The sequence below is a fragment of the Antechinus flavipes genome, chromosome 3 (genome assembly GCF_016432865.1).
Source record: "Antechinus flavipes isolate AdamAnt ecotype Samford, QLD, Australia chromosome 3, AdamAnt_v2, whole genome shotgun sequence".
Lineage (NCBI taxonomy): Eukaryota > Metazoa > Chordata > Mammalia > Dasyuromorphia > Dasyuridae > Antechinus > Antechinus flavipes.
This window is the reverse complement of record NC_067400.1, coordinates 280459079-280477800: the sequence shown is the minus strand read 5'-3', so window position 1 is coordinate 280477800 and position 18722 is coordinate 280459079. Positions and strand designations below refer to the sequence as shown.

Here is an 18722-nt window from a genome sequence, read left to right as displayed (position 1 = left end):
AAATCGAAGAAAGATCCCAGACTGGGGATTAACTGATATGAAGTGCTAATACTTCCATGTTAGCTCCTTGGAAACAACACGTGGGGAATCCTGGAGTTAGCTGGGTTCTGTTGAAGCCTCATCAAGGAATAATAGGGACTAAGTCCTGGGAGACTGAGGGAATCTCAGCTCATCAAGCATACCTGGCCTAGCTATGTTTCTGGAACATGTCCCTGGGAGAGAAGGAACCAGCACAGCCAATGAGTACAGAGACAGTGGGGCAGTGCTGTTGGCTGCCAGTACTTACAAGAGGAGCTCTTGGTTTGGGGTTCCAGATCAGAAGGGAGGCTGAAGTGAAGCTAGACACACCTTTCCTGCCTTCCTCAGAATTAAAGATGGTTACAATAGTAAATTTTCATTAAAAAAAAAAAAAAACTGACAAAGGAAAAAGAATCCCATTATAGCAATTTACTGTGGGAATAGGAAAGACTTGGGTTCATCTACAGAGCATGATAAGGAAGTTAAAAAAAAAAAAAAAAGACTCTCTTCCACCCCATATAGTAATGTAAAATGATTCCCTGTTGAGAAAGAATTTATAGAACTCAGAAAAAAAACATACCAAAAAACCTTTAAACATCAAATGAGAAAGATTGAGGAAAAAATTAAAAAAAAAACTTTTAAAAACAGACAAACCAAGAAAAACAAGATAAGGAAAAAGAAAAGTTAACCATCTAGAAAAGGAGATACAGAATCTTAAAAAAGAAAGTAATTCTTTAAAATTAGGATTGGGCAAAGGGAAGCCAGTGATGGTATAAAAGACCAAGAAATAACAAAACAAAATATACAGAATGAAAAAATAGAATAAAATGTGAAGCATAAGAAAAATAGCAGATCTGGAAAACAGATCAAGAAGAGAAAATATAAGAATAATTAGACCCCCCCCCCCAAAAAAAAAAAACCCAGAAAAATAATGAAAGAAATAATTGTACTGGAGTAAATAGAACATGAGGGGAAAGTAGAAATATAAAAAATCCACCAGTCACCACTTCTATCTTTTGTGGAAAACAATAGAAATATTATTGCCAAATTTTAAAACCCTGAGATCAGTGAGAAAGCTTTGCAAGAAACAAACTAAACAAAACAATTCAAATATATTGGAGTTACAATCAGAATTTTACAAAATTTTTAAGCAGCTATAATAAATTATATATATGGGCAATCAAAAAGCACTAGACCTGTGGCCAAAAATATCATATCCAGCAAAATTATCCATAATATTGAACAACAACAAAAAAAGGACATTAAACAAACTTCCAGATATTCAGGACTTTATCTCAGTGAAACTCAAACTTAATAGAAAATTTCTTAAGTGTGGTGATTTTCTTCTTTTAAAATAAAATAATGGTGGTTCTCTCTGGGAGAAAGCAGGTTTCTCGGGGAGGTTTTCTGGAGGCAGTCTTAGTATCAGTTAAGAGTAATAATCACCCAAAACGCAGCCAGGTGATAAAAGTTCAGATCTTTTATGGTTTCCTCTATAGCCCGATTAGCTTTTCTTAGAGGCCTTTCTCTCCCCTTGGTTCTAAGAGCTCTTGCAGCTTTGCCCTTTGCTTCTGCCTCTGCTTCCTTCAGCCTCCAGAGCCAGCACCAAGTTGAATCTTGCCTCTGAAGAGCTCTTGCAGCTTTGTCCTTTGCTTCTGCCTCTGCCTCCAGCCAGCACCAAGGTAAAAGTTGTAATGAATCTTTCTTGCCTCTGAGAGAGGGCTTCTGGCTCTCTCAGAGTGCTCTGTGTCTATCCCAGAGTGCTCTTCTCCAATATAATTCAGCTGAACTCTCCCTAACCCGAAGTAACTAACTAACCCGAAGCTAAGAACCTCTTTATATGTGATTTCCCAAAGGTTAACTCCTCTTTCTGGAGGCACACCCAAGGGAGGTGTGAATTCACAAAGTTACTAAGTTTACTTTGTGAATCTCCCATAATTGTGAAATACAGTGGGTACTGGTGTGAACACAAGCATTGTATCAATTAGTTCTGCTTAGTACCTTGTTTCAGGTTCTGGCCCCAAACATCAACTTTAATGAGTTAGCAGTTAATGGAGATTCCAACACATAAGAACCTACACCAAAAATTAATTTCAAGGAACTCCACATGGATAAATTGTTTGTGTTCTTTACATGGAAATATATACCATGTATTTAAACTTGACATCAGTAATTGAATAGCTCAAAAAGAAAGATTGCGCAGAGTTTGAGTATGACTTGATTCTAAAGAGGAAAACTATCTAGAAAAGGTAAAAATAGTAATTGTTATATAAATGAGGTGCAATGGAAGAACTGACACAGGCATTAGAGTGGGGAAGAGGGCTTATAGTTTTGAAAGCCTCATATTAGGAATCAAATAAAAAACTTTTCATATTCCAAGAGTAATTATTTAGAAAACCATAGGATTAGTGTGTATGAATATATGTATATATACACACACACACACACACACATATTTGTGTGTATACAAGAAATCAAATGAAAAGTTTACATATGATTAAAAAACCACATACACAATACATCTACAGGTACCATGAAGGGGATAGAATTCTCTGAAACCTAAAAAAAAAAAAAAAATGAGAGAGGAGTGATTAGGAAAAGGTGTAGATTTATGGCAATTGGACAAAGTATATAGATTAATGGGCAAGGGATAAAGGATAAGGTGAGGTCTAGAAGGGCATGTATAGTTATGGTCATGGGACAAGATGTGTAGATCAATAGGAAAAGGTTAGAGGGAGAAAAAACAAGGGAGGGGATCCATAAGGGGTGGGGGTGGGATGGGGTGTTAAAGGATAGTTAAGGTGTAGGATTAAAGTAGAAGAGTTAGCAGAAATAAAAAAGAAGATATAGAAAACTAGATAATACTACAGCAAGTATTAGGAGTAGAATTTATTAGGGAAAAACAGCTACTTGGTTTCAGACAAAGTAAAACTTAAATATTCAATCAAGAGAGAAATCTGTATTATATGTCAGCCATATTAATATTGTTATAGATGAATGGTAAATGTGTATGTGTGTGCCTCAGTATATGTGGGTATGTATGCATGTAGAGGTATATGTAACTATATACATACATATACGTATATAACTATATGTACATGTGTGGGTGTGGTGTGAATGTATAAATAGATATGTATATATATCTGTGCTTAACTGCAGCCTGTTTGGGGCAAGTAGGGAAAGATGAAAGGGAAAATTGCAACAGCAGAGGACAAAAGAATAATCTACAAGGAAGCAAAGATAAAAGAAGCAAAAATCATGAATATAATCTCCTTTATCATATGTGTTCTCTCATTTTTTTATTTTGCTTTTCTGCTTTTTTCTATTTTTCTTATTTTGTATTTAGTTCAATTAAAAAGATAAAATTTAGGATATATACATACATATATGTATATGTATAAAAATCAAGATGAAGTATATAAAAGAAATGAATTGATAATTGAGAGAAAGAAATAATCCCATTTTCTATAAATCCAATATTTTAGGTTTTAAGATAGTATAGAACAACTTTTACAGAGCGTCATGAAGGAAAAAAGTAGGGACAGACAGATTCAGGAAAAGACTCAAAACTAAAGAGAAAGAATGAATAAGAAACTTTCATCGAATTCCTTAATTTTAGAGTGGTAGGAGACTTAAGATGAACAGTACAGAGAAAGGAATGGAAATTGAACTCTGTAGATAAGTGAAACTCCACAGAAATGGACAAAGGAGAGATGATAGACTTTTTTTAAAAAATTGATTTTAATGGTATCTTCTGGGGTTTTTTTACATCATGATAAGTAAAATTTTAGAGAGGAAAAAAGCAGTATTTGATCAATACATTGAAAAAGTCTCAAAATATATACTATGTGTAATATCTGTAGATTTCCCACATTCATGAAATGGTCTGAGATGTCCTCTCTTCTCTTTTTATTTGCTGCCTACTCAATCTTTCTAATTGTGTTACATTTACTTTTGATTTTTGCTATGTAGTTCTTTTCAGTTACATTGTTACGGTTACTGAATATATTTGCTTCTTGGTTCTGTTTACTTTACTGTGTGTCAATACATATAGGTCTTTTCATAGTTCTTTATATTCTTTGCAAATCATTTCTTACAGCACAGTTATTTTCCATTATATTCATATACCATACATAATTTGTTAGCCATTCTTCATTTGATGGGCATCTACTTTATGGCTAATTCTTACCTATCTCAAAAAGTGCTGGTTTCTCCTGAGCAAATTACTTAACTTCAATTACCTCCTTTTAAAAAAATGCTGCTATGAAGCAGCTAAATAGCACAGTGATAGAATGCTGGTCTTGAGCTCAGGAAGACCTAAGTTCAAATGTGGCCTCAGATACTTAATACTTTCTAGCTGTGTGACCTGGGCAAGTCACTTAACCCCAGTTGCTTCAGCAAGTCACTATAAATATTTTATACCGTACTTTCTTAAAGAGGCTTTCCTTGTGTTACAAGCCCTATAATGGAGTCTAGTTCAAAGGTGATGGACATTTTAATTGTGTTATTTGCAAAATTTTAAATACTTTCCAAAGTGGTTGTGCCATTTCCCAGCTCCACCAGTATTGTATAAATGTGCCTATCATTCTACAACCCCTCCAACATTTACAATTGCCATGTGTTCATTTTTGCCAATTTGCATGGTAGAAGTTGAAGTCTCAGGACTGTTTTGATTTGCATTTCTCTTTTCTTTTTTTTTTTTCTTTACAGCATTTTTTAAACATGATTATGAATACAATGGAGTTATTTTGTAAATTATTTATAACCTCTAATCATTATATTGGAAGAACGACCTTTATTAGAGTCACTGTGTTTTTATGTATAACTTATGTGTATATTTGCATGTATTATTTATATATTCTGGATACCATATCCTTTATTATATAAAGAGACTATTGGTACAAAGAATTTTTTTTTCCTGTTCGACCACTTTCTTTTTTATCCTAGATGCATTAATTTTGTTTTTGCAGAAGCTTTTCAGTTTCAAGTAATCAAAGGTATAGTTTGGGAGGGAAGGTCCTACCAATTGACAAGGAATCAGGAAAATTTTCATGTAGAAATCCCATAAGTTTGACAAAGAGGGAAAAAGGGCTTGCATTTCACATATAGAACATAGCTAGTATAAAAGCATGGAGATATGAGAGCTGGAAGTCATGTAAGAGGAAGAGAGAAGTCCAGAAATTGTTTATTCAAGAGGAGAGTTGTCCCTTGACTTTGCAAAGAAAGATTGGGGCCATGTAATAAAGGGCTTTGAAAGCTAAACAGAGAAGTATGTATTTTATTTTAGGGGCAGAGGTGAGCTATGGGAATTTATTGAGCAGAGTGAAACAGTCATATCTATATTTAAAGAACCAACAGTGTGGAATATTCACTAGAGTGGAGAGACTCCTGAGGAAAGAAGGCTTTATGAGATTATTGCAATGGTCTGGGTGAGAATTGATGAGTACTTGAAGTAAAGAGGTAGCTGTGGAAGTAGAAACAAAAGGGCTTGTATAGGGGCAGCTAGGTGGAGCAGTGGATAGAGCACTCGGCCTGAAGTCAGGAGGACCCGAGTTCAAATGTAAACTCAGACACTTAACACTTCCTAGCTGTGTGACCTGGGGCAAATCACTTAACCACAATTACCTCAGCAAAACACACACACACACACACACACACACACACACACACACACACACACACGAGGAGAGTTGGATGAAGAGATACTGTGGCAATAGAAATCAGTCTTTTAAGTCATTAAACATTTTTTAAGGACCTGCTTTATCCCATGCACTGTGCTATTTGCTTGGGATTTGAATACAAAAACAAAGATTATCTGCCTTCAAAGAGCTGACTGTTTGATGGAGGAGGAAAATCTACAAAAGGAAAAATGGGATGGGAGATAGAAGATACCAAGCAGGCCACATGTATGATCTTGATGGAATCCAATCTAAAAGAATATATCCAGGTGGGAAGTGAAGAAATAACTTATCTGAGGACCTTCTTTAAGAGGAGGCTTTAAGAGGAGTTTTTTGCACTGTTCTCTAAATCAGAGGGACAGAGAGTACTAAGAACTTTGATGAAATATGAATATTAAGATTGGTGCAATCTAATGATGAATTTCCTGATTATAAAATGGTTCCTGGGGGGCTAGATCATAATAGAGTCCAGTAGGTTTAAATTTTGGATACTAAAGCAAAAATTTTTCTGAATGCCCCCACAATACCACTTAGCACTTTGCATATAGTACATGGTCAATAAATGTTTCTTGAATCAGTGATTCCGATAGGTTTTTTAAAATCAAAATGGGCATTATAGAATGTGAAACACCTTTATACATACATACATACATACATATATATATATATATATTCAAGAAGTATATTTCTTGTCTCTCTATCTCTATTGCTTAGCACAATGCATGGCATGTGATAGGACCTTAAAAAAACAAACTTAATAATTTAAAAGACTATGAAAGATAGGAGATGGAGAGAGATTAGACAATAAGAAAACAACTCTATTCCAAATAACCCAGCTTGTCTCAATAATCATTAATGACTAATTTCATTCATTCTGTTAATTTAGGAGGGGATAATTGCATAAAGTTATTTAACTTGAAAACTTTGTAATACTCTATATGTTTCAGTTCTTAGTTTACTTAAGATTTTTATTATTTTTACTTATATTAAACCTTAGAAATGAATGTATTTCATTTCTATTAGATTGACTTGTCTATTAGATCAAAGAAATAACATGAAGATATGATCATTAGGCATGCTATGACAGTTTCTGAGTTGATAGATACTTAATGGTACATAATTATTATATTGATAACATTTTCCCTCTCCATATATGTGTTTATATATCTTTGTGAAAATTTCTTTTAAATTATTGGGAATGTTTCTTCCTTTTTTATCTATCTATCTATCTATCTATCTATCTATCTATTTATTTATTTAAGGCATTGACAAAGGATCCTCAGGATTACCCTGACAAGAAAAGCCTACCACATGTTCATGTTGCTATATGGATAAACTCTCATGGAGGCAAAAAAGTTAAAGCTGGAGATACTGTGTCATATATTATTTGTCAGGTAAAATTATTTTAATTAATTGGTCTTTTCCTAAATGTACCTTACGGATCTATTGGTTCAGCACCAGAATACATTGATACCTATTGTACTAATGTTAGTATCTTACTAATGTGCTGAATTGTAATGAGATTGTCTGGTCTATTTATTTTAAAAATAACCCTGTTCCATGTAATACCTTTTCTTTTTTTCTTTTTCTTTTTTTTAATTTTTATTTATTTATTTTGTTTTATAATAACTTTTTATTGACAGAACCCATGCCAAGGTATTTTTTTTACAACATTATTCCTTGCACTCGCTTCTGTTCTGATTTTTCCCCTCCTTCCCTCCACCCCCTCCCCTAGATGGCAAGCAGTCCTATATATGTTAAATATGTTGCAGTATATCCTAGATCATGTAATACCTTTTCACTTAAACTTCATAACAATGTTCTGAACAGGATTTTCTGGTTTGCTGCTGTGATTTTGGCATGATGGGTCTAGTCCTAGAGGCACTTGATGGTATAGTGAATATAGTACTGGGCTTGGCAAAAGGGAAGCCTGAGTTTAAGTGAAACCTCAGACCTTTGTCTAAAGTAGCAAGCCATTTACCCTCTTTTTGCCTTAGTTTCCTCCACTGTGAATTGGAGGCGGTTACATTATCTTCTAGGGTTGTCATGAGGATCAAAGGAGATAATATTTGTAGAAACTACTTAATGTGATGCCTAGTACATAGTAGGCTCTATATAAACTATTAGCCTTTTTCCTTTCTCCAATCCCATAAGAAAAGTACCTATTACAACCTGAAGTTCACTGTAAGGTAAATTGTTTTTTATTCTAGATTAATGTAAGTTCATTAAAACAATTTATTTTTTTTATCTTATTTATATGGTTGTCAATTGTATTAATGAAAAAAATTGACAAACACAAGACTTAACACAAGTGTTAATATGCAAAGAAAGCTATGTGGGCATTGACTAGTTGAAATAGTGATGCTCTCCATCCTGCACATGTAACAAGAAAAGCTGACTTCTCAGGTAGGTCTTTGGAAAGAAAATTGTCACCCTTTGTGTTGACTTTTTTTGCCAACAAGACAATAGGCTATTCTGGTTTCCATTGAATTAATGTTTCCATCTCTGTTGAGGGTCTAGACAAGAAGATGATTCTTTTATTTAAAAAAACAACAAAACAAAAAAATTGCTTAGCCTTTAAATAATGTTGTTTGGTTTTTGTTGTTTGGAAGTTAACCGTGAAAGCCAATGGCTCAAAAAGGGGGAAAATTGATGACAAAAAATTTTGAGCATTATTTTCTTTATTTGTATTTCTGGAAAGATGTTATAAATAAAAAAATGTCTTAAGTAGTAGGTGTTTTTAGTCATATATATATTGTAACAAAATACATCATTTGATAATGAGATTGATTTTTTATAATGGATACAAATCTGGGACTTTTTAAATACTTAAGAACTTTTTAAAAATTTTAAACATATTTTACTAATATTCCCCATATATTGTTGATAATGTACGTAACAGATGACTTAAGTACATGGACGTGAATCAACACTTGACTCTGTCTCCCTCCTAGTGTTATTCTTGATTAAGAACTGTTACACTGAGCCAATTCCTGCAGGAAAATGTTTCCATAAATGTCTGACTAGTTCAGGCCCTTAATGTGCTTTGCATATTTGTGCTGACAAGTCTCATCTCAGAAAACAATTTTCATATTATGCAAATAAAGATTTTGGTGAATAGGATAGTTTTTTTTTTCACTTATGTCTTCACATACATGGAGCAACTATTCGATGATTAATAAGGGCAGATAGTAACATAAGAATTTGAAGAATTATGTACGTATGATAAAAATAATGACTAAAAATGAAACCACATGTTTTTGGAGAACTGGAAATAGGGACCTACACTTAATCACTTCTACACTCATAAAGTCTCATTTCCTTTCTTTAGCATTTGAATATTCCACTTAAAGATATCTTCTCCTTTCTTACATAGTTAGGTAGTGTCTGCATTGTTAACAGTCCAGTAAATTCAGTTTACTTCTGTTTATTGTTTTCAACCATCTTTCTGAAGTAGCTTATTTTATTAAGGAATTCAAATTTTGTTTATTTTTGGTCACTGAATCAAAAGTTAATGCCACACAAATATATATGAAAGATATTTTCATGTTTAAAATTCTTGAAAAAATTACTTGTAACCCCAAATGAGTTTTGAAAGTATAGAAGGACTTCTTAGTTATCATCTAATGTCAGATTCATATACAAAATAAAGCAATGTCCAAAATCAGTTTTAAACTTATTTTTCATTTCATTATGGAAGTGCCCTGTTCATTCAAGTTTGCTTTTTATTTAGTAGCAAAAAAGGATTTCAGCAGTTGTTTCATTTTAGAAATGGCACTGTACTTATTGCACCTGGTATCTCTGTAAAGTAGAAACTCTGTGAAGTGTACAAATTACCACATATGCACATTGAAGAGCATGGAAAAAAAGATTGAATATACCTCTTAATGAGTTCTTAAATATGTGCAGTGCCTCTGCAAGCATATTCTAAAATATACGTTATATTCTAATAATTACATTTGTGAAATTGATAGTATTTATGTCATAATAAATCCTATCTACGAGTTATACAACTTGATTTTGCTTTGTGCAAAAGACAATTAAGTTTACTACAACTTATCTCTGGCTCCTAGATTCCTTAGTGCCCTGGGGTGTATTTAATAAATGGATACCTACTCTTCACTGGGCCTAGCAGAGTTCCCTAAAGTGGTTCTTCAGTCATTGAGTTGTTGATTGATCCAACTAACCAGTGATATAATTGTTGTTCATTTGTGTCTGATTCTTTGTGACCGAATTTGGATTTTCTTGGCACAGATTACTGGAGTGGTTTTGCCATTTCCTTCACAGCTCATTTTACAAATGAGGAAATTGAGGCATACAGGGTTAGGTGACTTGTCTATAAACAGTTAGGAAGTGTCTGAGGCCAGATTTAAATTCCCTTTCTGACTCTCCTTGTTGAGCACTCTGTGCCATCTAGCTGGGTGATGTATTGGAGTACCTGTATGAGGTTCTTGGTGGTATGAAATAGTAAAACTTTTTGTCTGAATCAATTAGCTTTCAGCATTAAAAAGTTTTAAAAATTATTAGAAGCATAGGATTGCATTATAGAATCCTCCAAGAGACTATTTCAGATGAGAAGATATACTTAGGTTACAAATCAGCCAATCAAGGTATAAGGCTTTGTTACTCAGGTTAGAGAATTGAAACCCTTCAGCTTAGCTGCCTGTGTGGCTTTGGGCAAGTCATTTAGTGTCCCTCAGTAATTGTACCTCAGTTAATTCATCTGTAAAATCAGGAGGAGGTAAGTAGATGACCCTTGAAGTCCCTTCTGGTTTTGTCTTAATGATTCTGTGATACTTAAGGTAGGATAACCTTGAAGGCAAATACTCACCACATTAGGATGTGCTAGTTTAAGAGTCTTCTCTGGATCAGGTAGGGATACATCTTTGCATAAGTAACAAATAATTTGAAGAAATGTTGGGTGAATGCTTTATAGTGGGGGCATACTCTCATGAAATAAAAGTTGAGAGCATATTTCATAGGTCAAAGAATCCTTTAATGGTAAGTTCCTCTCTCCTGCTGAAATGGATCCTGTAGTCCTTTTCTGTTCTCTGCATTACAGTAAGGATCAGCCTTTGACTCTGAAATGTTTGCCATTTTGCTTGGTATCTCAGATTCTTTAATCACATAGATCCCAGCTCTAGAATAAAGAAGTGTTTTCATTTAAACCATTGCGTAACTTGAAGAAGTGGTCCAAGCTTGTCAGTGCCTCCTGAAGAAGCAGCGGTGTGTAGAATTACTTGGCTGACCTCAGCACAGAGAAAGGGTTGATTGTTGCAAGAGAGAAAAGAATAGAAGGATTCACATTATAATCAGTTTTGCAGAACAGCTGGGTACTGTGAATAGTCATAATTTAATTGTGTGGTTTGAATATTAAATTCTATTATGTTTCTGACAAGAGAAAGAGGTAGTGTGTGTTATTGGATGTTGGTCCAGTATGGTGATGACTTTTCATTCCATAAATGACAAATCACAGAAGCCTTATGTGAGCCAATTATATTCAATAAATTTTTCTCTTCCTAGAGGAAGAATTTGATGCAGATTTCAGAAGGGTTATTCTTTCTAAGGCTAATTTTCTTTTCTTTGGATAGTACCAGATATGCTTGAGCTTGACACATTCTTTCTTTTTAGTGGCTAGGTATTTTGTTTTTGTAGCCCTGTTGTCCTAAAAGTATTCTATGCTATTTATTATTCTTGTCCATTGTCTCTTGTTGGATATGGTTATCAACTAGGTTTCATCACCTTGCCATGTTTTCTTGTCCGTATGTCTTTTATATGGTGTGAAATACACAACTATTTTTCTTAAATGGACTCATTTTGCCCCATAGCCATAAAGAATGCATTATTAGGCAGCAATTTAAGTCCTTGCAGTATTTACATTGATACTATTAAGCTAATGAAAGGATTGCATGTATGCCTTTCATCATCATCCCTAAAAAGCATTTCTGATAAGACTAAATGGTTATTATAGAGTGTTCTCACTTTGTTTCTCTAAAGTGGCAGATGGAACTATTGAATCTAATGGGTGTCATCTTGTTGGTTTCATGTGTCACCCAAAAAATAGAACATGACTCATGCTGGATTTACATTCTTGAACTCCATATTTGATACTAGGAGATCAGCATTTGGTTTTCTTCATACTTTTGGGGTCATATGAAATGTATAATAATGGCTCCTTTGTTTAATGTTTGTTTTTAGTGCAAACATTTTTCAATTACTTCTCCTTTTTTCTCTTCTTTATCTTTGATTCCTATTTGAGTATTTTCCTCCAGATATTTATATGTGATATATCTTTTTTTCCCCCAGGATGGATCCAACCTAAGTGCCAGTCAAAGAGCTTATGCCCCTGAGCAGCTGCAAAAACAAGACAATCTGACCATCGATACTCAGTACTACCTGTCACAGCAGGTCCACCCTGTTGTGGCTCGAATCTGTGAGCCAATAGATGGAGTTGATGCTGCTCTTATTGCAACATGGTTAGGTAAGCTCCCAGCAATCAGTGAAGAGCAAACACTTAAAGAACAAGAGAAGTATAATGCTCCTTTGAGAATTGTGATCATCAGAATTTTAATTGAGAGATTATACGTCTCTTACTTGTAGTAAAGACAAAGGAGTGGTTATTTAGATTTTGGTTATTGTCTTCACTGTTTTTAGTTTAACTAAGTTATTAATTAATAATAACTAATTGGTCTTGTGCATTTTGGTATAAATGATAGCATAGTTGTTATTTATGTCGATCTTTCACACAAGGTGGGTGCATGTATTTATTTTAACGTAAATTCTTTGTTTTCTACTTAATCATTTCAGTTTTGTTATATCTTATATTTAGCTTATCTTCACCCTAAATAGCTCCAGTTTTTGATTTTCAGGTTTTTGTCAGTAGTGCCATCATTCTTCATTCTCAGACTGAAACACCAGTTATCATTGATTTCTTTTTTTTTTCCCCTAGATAATATTGTCATTTTTATTATATTAGCTCATACTACACATGAGCAATTTGTATTCTCCAATTGATTAGATCTAATTTTATTTGTATGGAAAAGGTTTTTAATTGTGTTCATATAGTTTGTACTTTGCCTTAGCAAATGTTTTACATTATCTACAGTTAATTTAAATGGAATTTCTCTTTGTATCTCTTGCTGCTGGACTTAATTGGTAATATATAAAAATGCTAATGATTTCTGTGGATTTATTTTGTATCCTACAACTTTGCTGAAGTTGTGAATTGTTTCTAATAGTTTTTTATTTGATTCTCAAGGATTTCCTGAGTATATCGTCATATCATCTGCAAAGAGTGATAATTTGGTTTCCTCATTATCTACTCTAATTCCTTTAATTTCTTTTTCTTCCCTTAGCCAAAGCTAACATTTCTTTTTATTTACAAAACATATGGATGGGTAATTTTTCAACAATGACCCTTGCAAAACCTTCTCCAAATTTTTCCCTCTTTCCCCCTACTCCTTCCTATAGATGGCAAGTAATCCAATACATGTTAAATATGTTAAAATATGTTAAATCCAATATATGTATACATATTTGTACAGTTGTCTTGCTGCACAAGAAAAATTGGATCTAGAAAGAAAGAAAAAAACCTGAGAAGAAAAACAAAAAATGCAAGCAAACAAATAGAAAGAGTGAAAATGCTATGTTGTGATCCACACTCACATCCCATAGTCCTCTTTCTGGGTATAGATGGCTCTCTTCATTACTGAACAGTTGAACTTGTTGCCTGTTTCTGCTCATTTCCCTTAGCATCAGTTCATGTAAGTCTCTCCAGGCCTTTCTAAAATCATCTTGTTGGTCATTTCTTACAGAACAATAATATTCCATAACATTCATATGCCACAATTTATTCAGCCATTCTCAAATTGATGGGCATCCATTCAGTTTCCAGTTTCTAGCCACTACAAAAAGGGCTGCCACAAGCATTTTTGCACATGTTTTTCCCTTTCCCTCCTTTAAGATATCTTTGGAATACAGGCTCAGTACAAACAATGCTGAGTCAAAAGGTATATATATGCACAGTTTGATAACTTTTGGAGCATAGTTCCAAATTGCTCTCCAGAATGATTGGATTCCACCAACAATGTATCTGTGTTATCATTGATTTCTTGATGTCTTTTGTTTCCCTTTTCCACTCTTCTCCAAAATTCAATTAGTTGTTAAGTGGTATAAGTTCTTTTTCCAAAATATCATTGTCAGAGTTGTCTCAAGCCTAAATTCTTTCTTTTGATGTCTAAAATCCTCTGTAGCCTTGTTTAAATTTGTTTTTAGTCTTCTCTCATTAGTTCTACTCACTTTCTCTTGAGCATATTTGGCATTTTGCCACTTTCATGCCTTTTTTCCATGTTATTTTCCCTACCTGTATTTCTTTTCTTAGTTTTTGCCTAGTCAGACCCTCTTCACCTTTAATTTCTCCCTTTTCCCTGAAACCTTTACAATCTATTTCAGCTCAATGTGACTTCTCTGTCTTTGAACTCTTCACACATTTCTCCTTTGTTCTCACTAGGATTCTTATATTTACTATTGTTAATTTTAAAACTTTCATATGATTGTGACCTGTCTCCCCCCAAAAGATTTGATAACAGATTACATTTTATTATTTATGTCTCCCAGGTAACTTTAAGTACATATTAATTGTTTAATAACTGTTTCTTGATTAGATTCAATTTTTTATACATAATTATAAATTATATGTTTTCAGTATTGACACTAGTCATCATGTTATACTACCCAGTTACTGTCTTCTCAGTAAAGAAAAACTTAAGTAACCCTTAAGTAAAACAGATGGGGAAGGTGGATATTTTTCAAGAGTATTCATATTAGATCATTAGCCATGTATATTTTGGATTACCATATATCATCCTCTTTTTTCTCCTTAATTACTATGGATAAGTGAGAAGTAACAATACGATCCAAAAAATGATAGAACCTCATTACTTCTGAAAACACAGATATTAATTATATTGTTTTCATTTGTGATAATTTTTTTTAACATGTTGTATCCTATACAGTAATTGTTTTTTTTTTTTGTGTGTGTGTGTGCATAGTTCTGAAGTACAGATAGATTTTTTAGAATTGAAACTTGATTTTCATTTTCCTTTGTAACCATTCTGTGACCCACATAGGGATAAATCAATAACAATGCCAGCTTTAATAAATAAATGCAAGAATAAAGAGGTCACTGGTCTCTGTGTAGCATACTTTAGAAATGAATCTACGTTAAGCTTCCCTGAAGTGTTACTAATAGTTGTGTGGGGAGAAGGATAGAGTATTGATGCTTGTAGGTGACTAGTGGTGAGTGGACCCCTTCCTAGCTGCCAGGTAGTTTGTTATGGTGATAGCTTCTTAACCTGTGGTTAACTTTTTGATTAGTAACTGCCCATTCACAAATATCTACATATGAATTGGAATTCATTATAAGAACACTTCTTGCCACCTGAAGAGGTCCCAGCTTAACAGTAATAAATATATGAGCAAAAAATGGTTGATTGGTCACATGGTGATAGCAAGGAATAATTGAGTGGGCTCCTTATAGCAAATTTAGAGGAGAGTATGGACTTGAGTTTCATAAGATGGATAAACAGTGATGGACTGTGAGCTGCATTATTGGAAGGAAAACCCATATTGTTAGCATTCATTTGAATATTTGAGTTTGTAATTCTGTCTCATGGTGTTTGTTGCTGTTGCTCAGTCATTTCACTTGTGTCCTACTCTTCATGACTTCATTTGATTTTTCTTGGCAGAGATACAGAAGTAGTTTGCCATTTCCTTCTCCAGTTTAGAGTTGAAGAAACTGAGACAAAGAGTAAATGATTTGTCACAGAATCATGCAACTATGGTCTAAATCCAGATTTGAACTCAAGAAGAAGAGTCTTTCTGATTCTAGACTTGACACTCTAACTACTGTACTATCTAACTGCCCATATAATAGTACATTCCAAAAATTCTGGCTTCTGCTGGTAGCATCAGTTTACCACTGGCCTGTGACTACCTGGGAAGTGTTACTTCATAATTACTGTAAAATACAATATGGCTGTTAAGATCATATAGACATAGACACAACTCATTTGAGTATCTCAAATTGTATCTTTTTCTTTACTCTTATTTCTTTACCTATGTAAGTTATTCTGGTTTATAGAATAAACCTTAGAAATCATGTAGTCTGATTTGTGCCAGAATATACTTGTAAGTGCATTCTCCCTCAAACACTGCAGAAAGTGTGATAGGAAGTTATTGCTCTTACTTCTTCTTTGAGGCCTGTTTTTTTTTTTTTTTTTTTTAATTTTGCAATATCCATTTTTGATTGTGGTGGATGTTCTTTTCATTTGCATTATTATAGTCATTGTGTATATTTTTCTTGGCTTTTCTCTTACAAAGAACAAATTTAATGCAGTTTTCTTATAATAGAAGACTTAGCATCTCATTTTAATCTTAGTCTTTTCTTGTAGTCTAAGTACATCCACTTCCTTGGTTATGCTCTTATGTCCTTTCACCATCTCGGCCATCCTCTTAGACACATCAGTTTGTAATGATATCTATTCTTCCTTAAATGTGACACCCAGGCCTTAAAACTAGATGGAGTCTAAGAGATTATAAGGGGACTATCAACTTTCTTGTTTCTGGACCTCTTAAAAGAGTCCAGAAATAGCATTAACTTAATAGTTTCCTTATTTCATCAATTTCTTTTTTTATTATCTTTGTGCTATTCCAGAAGTTTTTAATCCATTCAGTTATTATTATTAAGTCCATATCTCTTCATTTTGTCCAGAAGACTTATATTGATGACTTAATAAGTCTTTTTTTTTTTCCTTGAGTCTGGGACTGGAAGTACCAGAACCTCCCACAGATGCAATCCTACTATTGATCAGCATACAGCTATTTCTTTGCTTGAATGGTTTATCCCTCCTTAGACTTTGTTTTCCCAATTCCGTTGCTAGGGACTTGCTGACTTATAATGGATACAGTGTCAACTTTAGTTCTAGTGCAAACTTATCTCCCAGGTACAGAGAATAGAATTTATTACCACTCCCAGTTTTATTAGAAAACTTCCCAAAAATTTGGAATGTTCTCTATGCTATCCACTTTTATCATTTGAGTAGATTATTTGAAAGATCTGTGATTCCATCAGTATAGGAACCCCCTCTACCAAAGCAGGTGCCAAGTCATCTGTAAGTTGTAGGAATTTGATGTGAGGTACATAGAAGTTACATAACAACCCTTAAATATCAAAGGTAGGATTGGAACCTTGATTTTCCTTTCGCTCTCTCTTTCCCTCTTTCCCTTTCCCTCTCCCTCTCCTGTGTCATTTTGCCTTTTTTTTTCAAAGCAGAAAACAGCTCATTCCTTAATACATCCTCGTACTTTGACCTTTGAGCACCCATTCTATCCATCCTTTGTTCTTTTAGGATTGAAATTTTAAAGTTTGAAGGAACTTTGGAGGCTAAGTAATCTAAATTCCCCATTTTGTAGATGAATACACTAAAGGACAATATCATGTAGAAAGTAAATACTAGAGTAGGATTTTAACTCAAATGCTCTGAGAACCAAGCCAACATTATTTACACTTTGTCACGTGGTCCCTCTTACTGACTGATATTGGGGGTGGGGAGGAGAAGAAAGACATTACTTTAGATTTCTTTGCATTCATTGCCACCTCAGTTTATTTTGTGATCTAATTTTCCTGATAATGTCTTTAGGAATACTACTTAAACTGTTTCCATTTTTGAACACTCTGTATTAGTCACAGACATCTGCCCCCCTTAAGCTGGCAGTGCTGCCTCACTTTGTCATGCGGTAGTTTTAGGGTTAGTCTAGTTAGTATAGACCAACAGAATCTACATCTGCTATTAAGTGTTATGAAGCTATGAATAGTAATAATTCAACTTATTTACTAGACTCATCCCTTCCCTTACTTAGGGACTTGCCTTAGTCAATAAGAGACTTGAACATTACCATGATCCTAATCTCTGCTTTTCCTATCTCTCCAAAATGAAAAAGAAGTTATTCTTTACAAAACATTACAGTTTATAATTGGGAAGGTTAGCTATCTTGAAAAAGTGTGGGAGTGGTAAATAGTGTTGATAATAAGGCGAATATTAGGTGAGTACATAGCTTCTAAGAAGTATGAGCTGTTGGCATAAAATTACTGTAATTTGTTTTTAAAATTCTAAATCTGTTTTCTTTAAAAACTGCAGGTAGTGAGCTGACACTGTTAAATAAGTTGAAGTGTACAAATATATACATAAAATACAAGCCTAATCACACACATAAAATAGTTCTTTTGCTTTTAATGTAGTTTATATAATGAAGTGTATTACAGTATAGCAACTTCAGTGAAGTTTGCTACATTTTTGTCCTTTTAGCTATTACAAAAGAAATCTAGAATAATGGCATTAATTTCATATAAGAAATTTATTAAGTTCACAGTTTTTATTTTTAAAACTCTTGTGGAAATCAACTATATTTCTCAGCCACTTTTTTTCTTTTTCTATAGCTCCTTTCCTGTTGTGTTCCTTTAAAAGAAAGCCAAGCTTTCAGTGTTAAATTTAAAAAGAGTGATTTCTCTTTGCAAAAATTAATAAATGCTCTGAATATTTCTTCATTACAGGATGACATCTAATCACCACAAAGATGTCCTGTGTTCCTTGATATATGTTGACTAGAGGATGGCTATTTAAATTGAACAACACATCGTATTTATCTATTGATTAAAATATACAGACACACTAATGATGGCACAAGATAAAAATTGGATGATATAGGTTAAAAATATCATGTAATAAATGCTTATTAATGCATTTTGTTTAAGTCCTTATTCCATAGATAAGTGCTCAATTTTTTGGTAAACTCTCTGTAACATTGTTGTTATTAAATTTGTAAAGAACTACAATCCTGAATAGAAAGAACAACTCTTTAGGTATCATCTGCACTAAAATTTGAAGCCCATTTAGCTTTTGTTTTCCGAAATGTACAGTTTCTTCCCTTCTTATTCCAATGTGAACTCTAAATGTTTTGGGGTAAATG

At 33.5% G+C, this 18722-nt stretch overlaps 1 protein-coding gene across 2 annotated transcripts in view; it reads left to right on the top strand.

The window, feature by feature from the left end:
- The window catches only part of POLA1 (DNA polymerase alpha 1, catalytic subunit), a 343224-nt gene that overhangs the window by 122886 nt on the left and 201616 nt on the right, over window positions 1–18722 (top strand). For both annotated transcript variants that reach the window (XM_051985075.1, XM_051985076.1), the window contains exons 31-32: window positions 6959–7090; window positions 12003–12177. In XM_051985075.1, the coding sequence (XP_051841035.1) occupies window positions 6959–7090; window positions 12003–12177 (307 nt within the window). The remainder of the gene's footprint in view (window positions 1–6958; window positions 7091–12002; window positions 12178–18722) is intronic.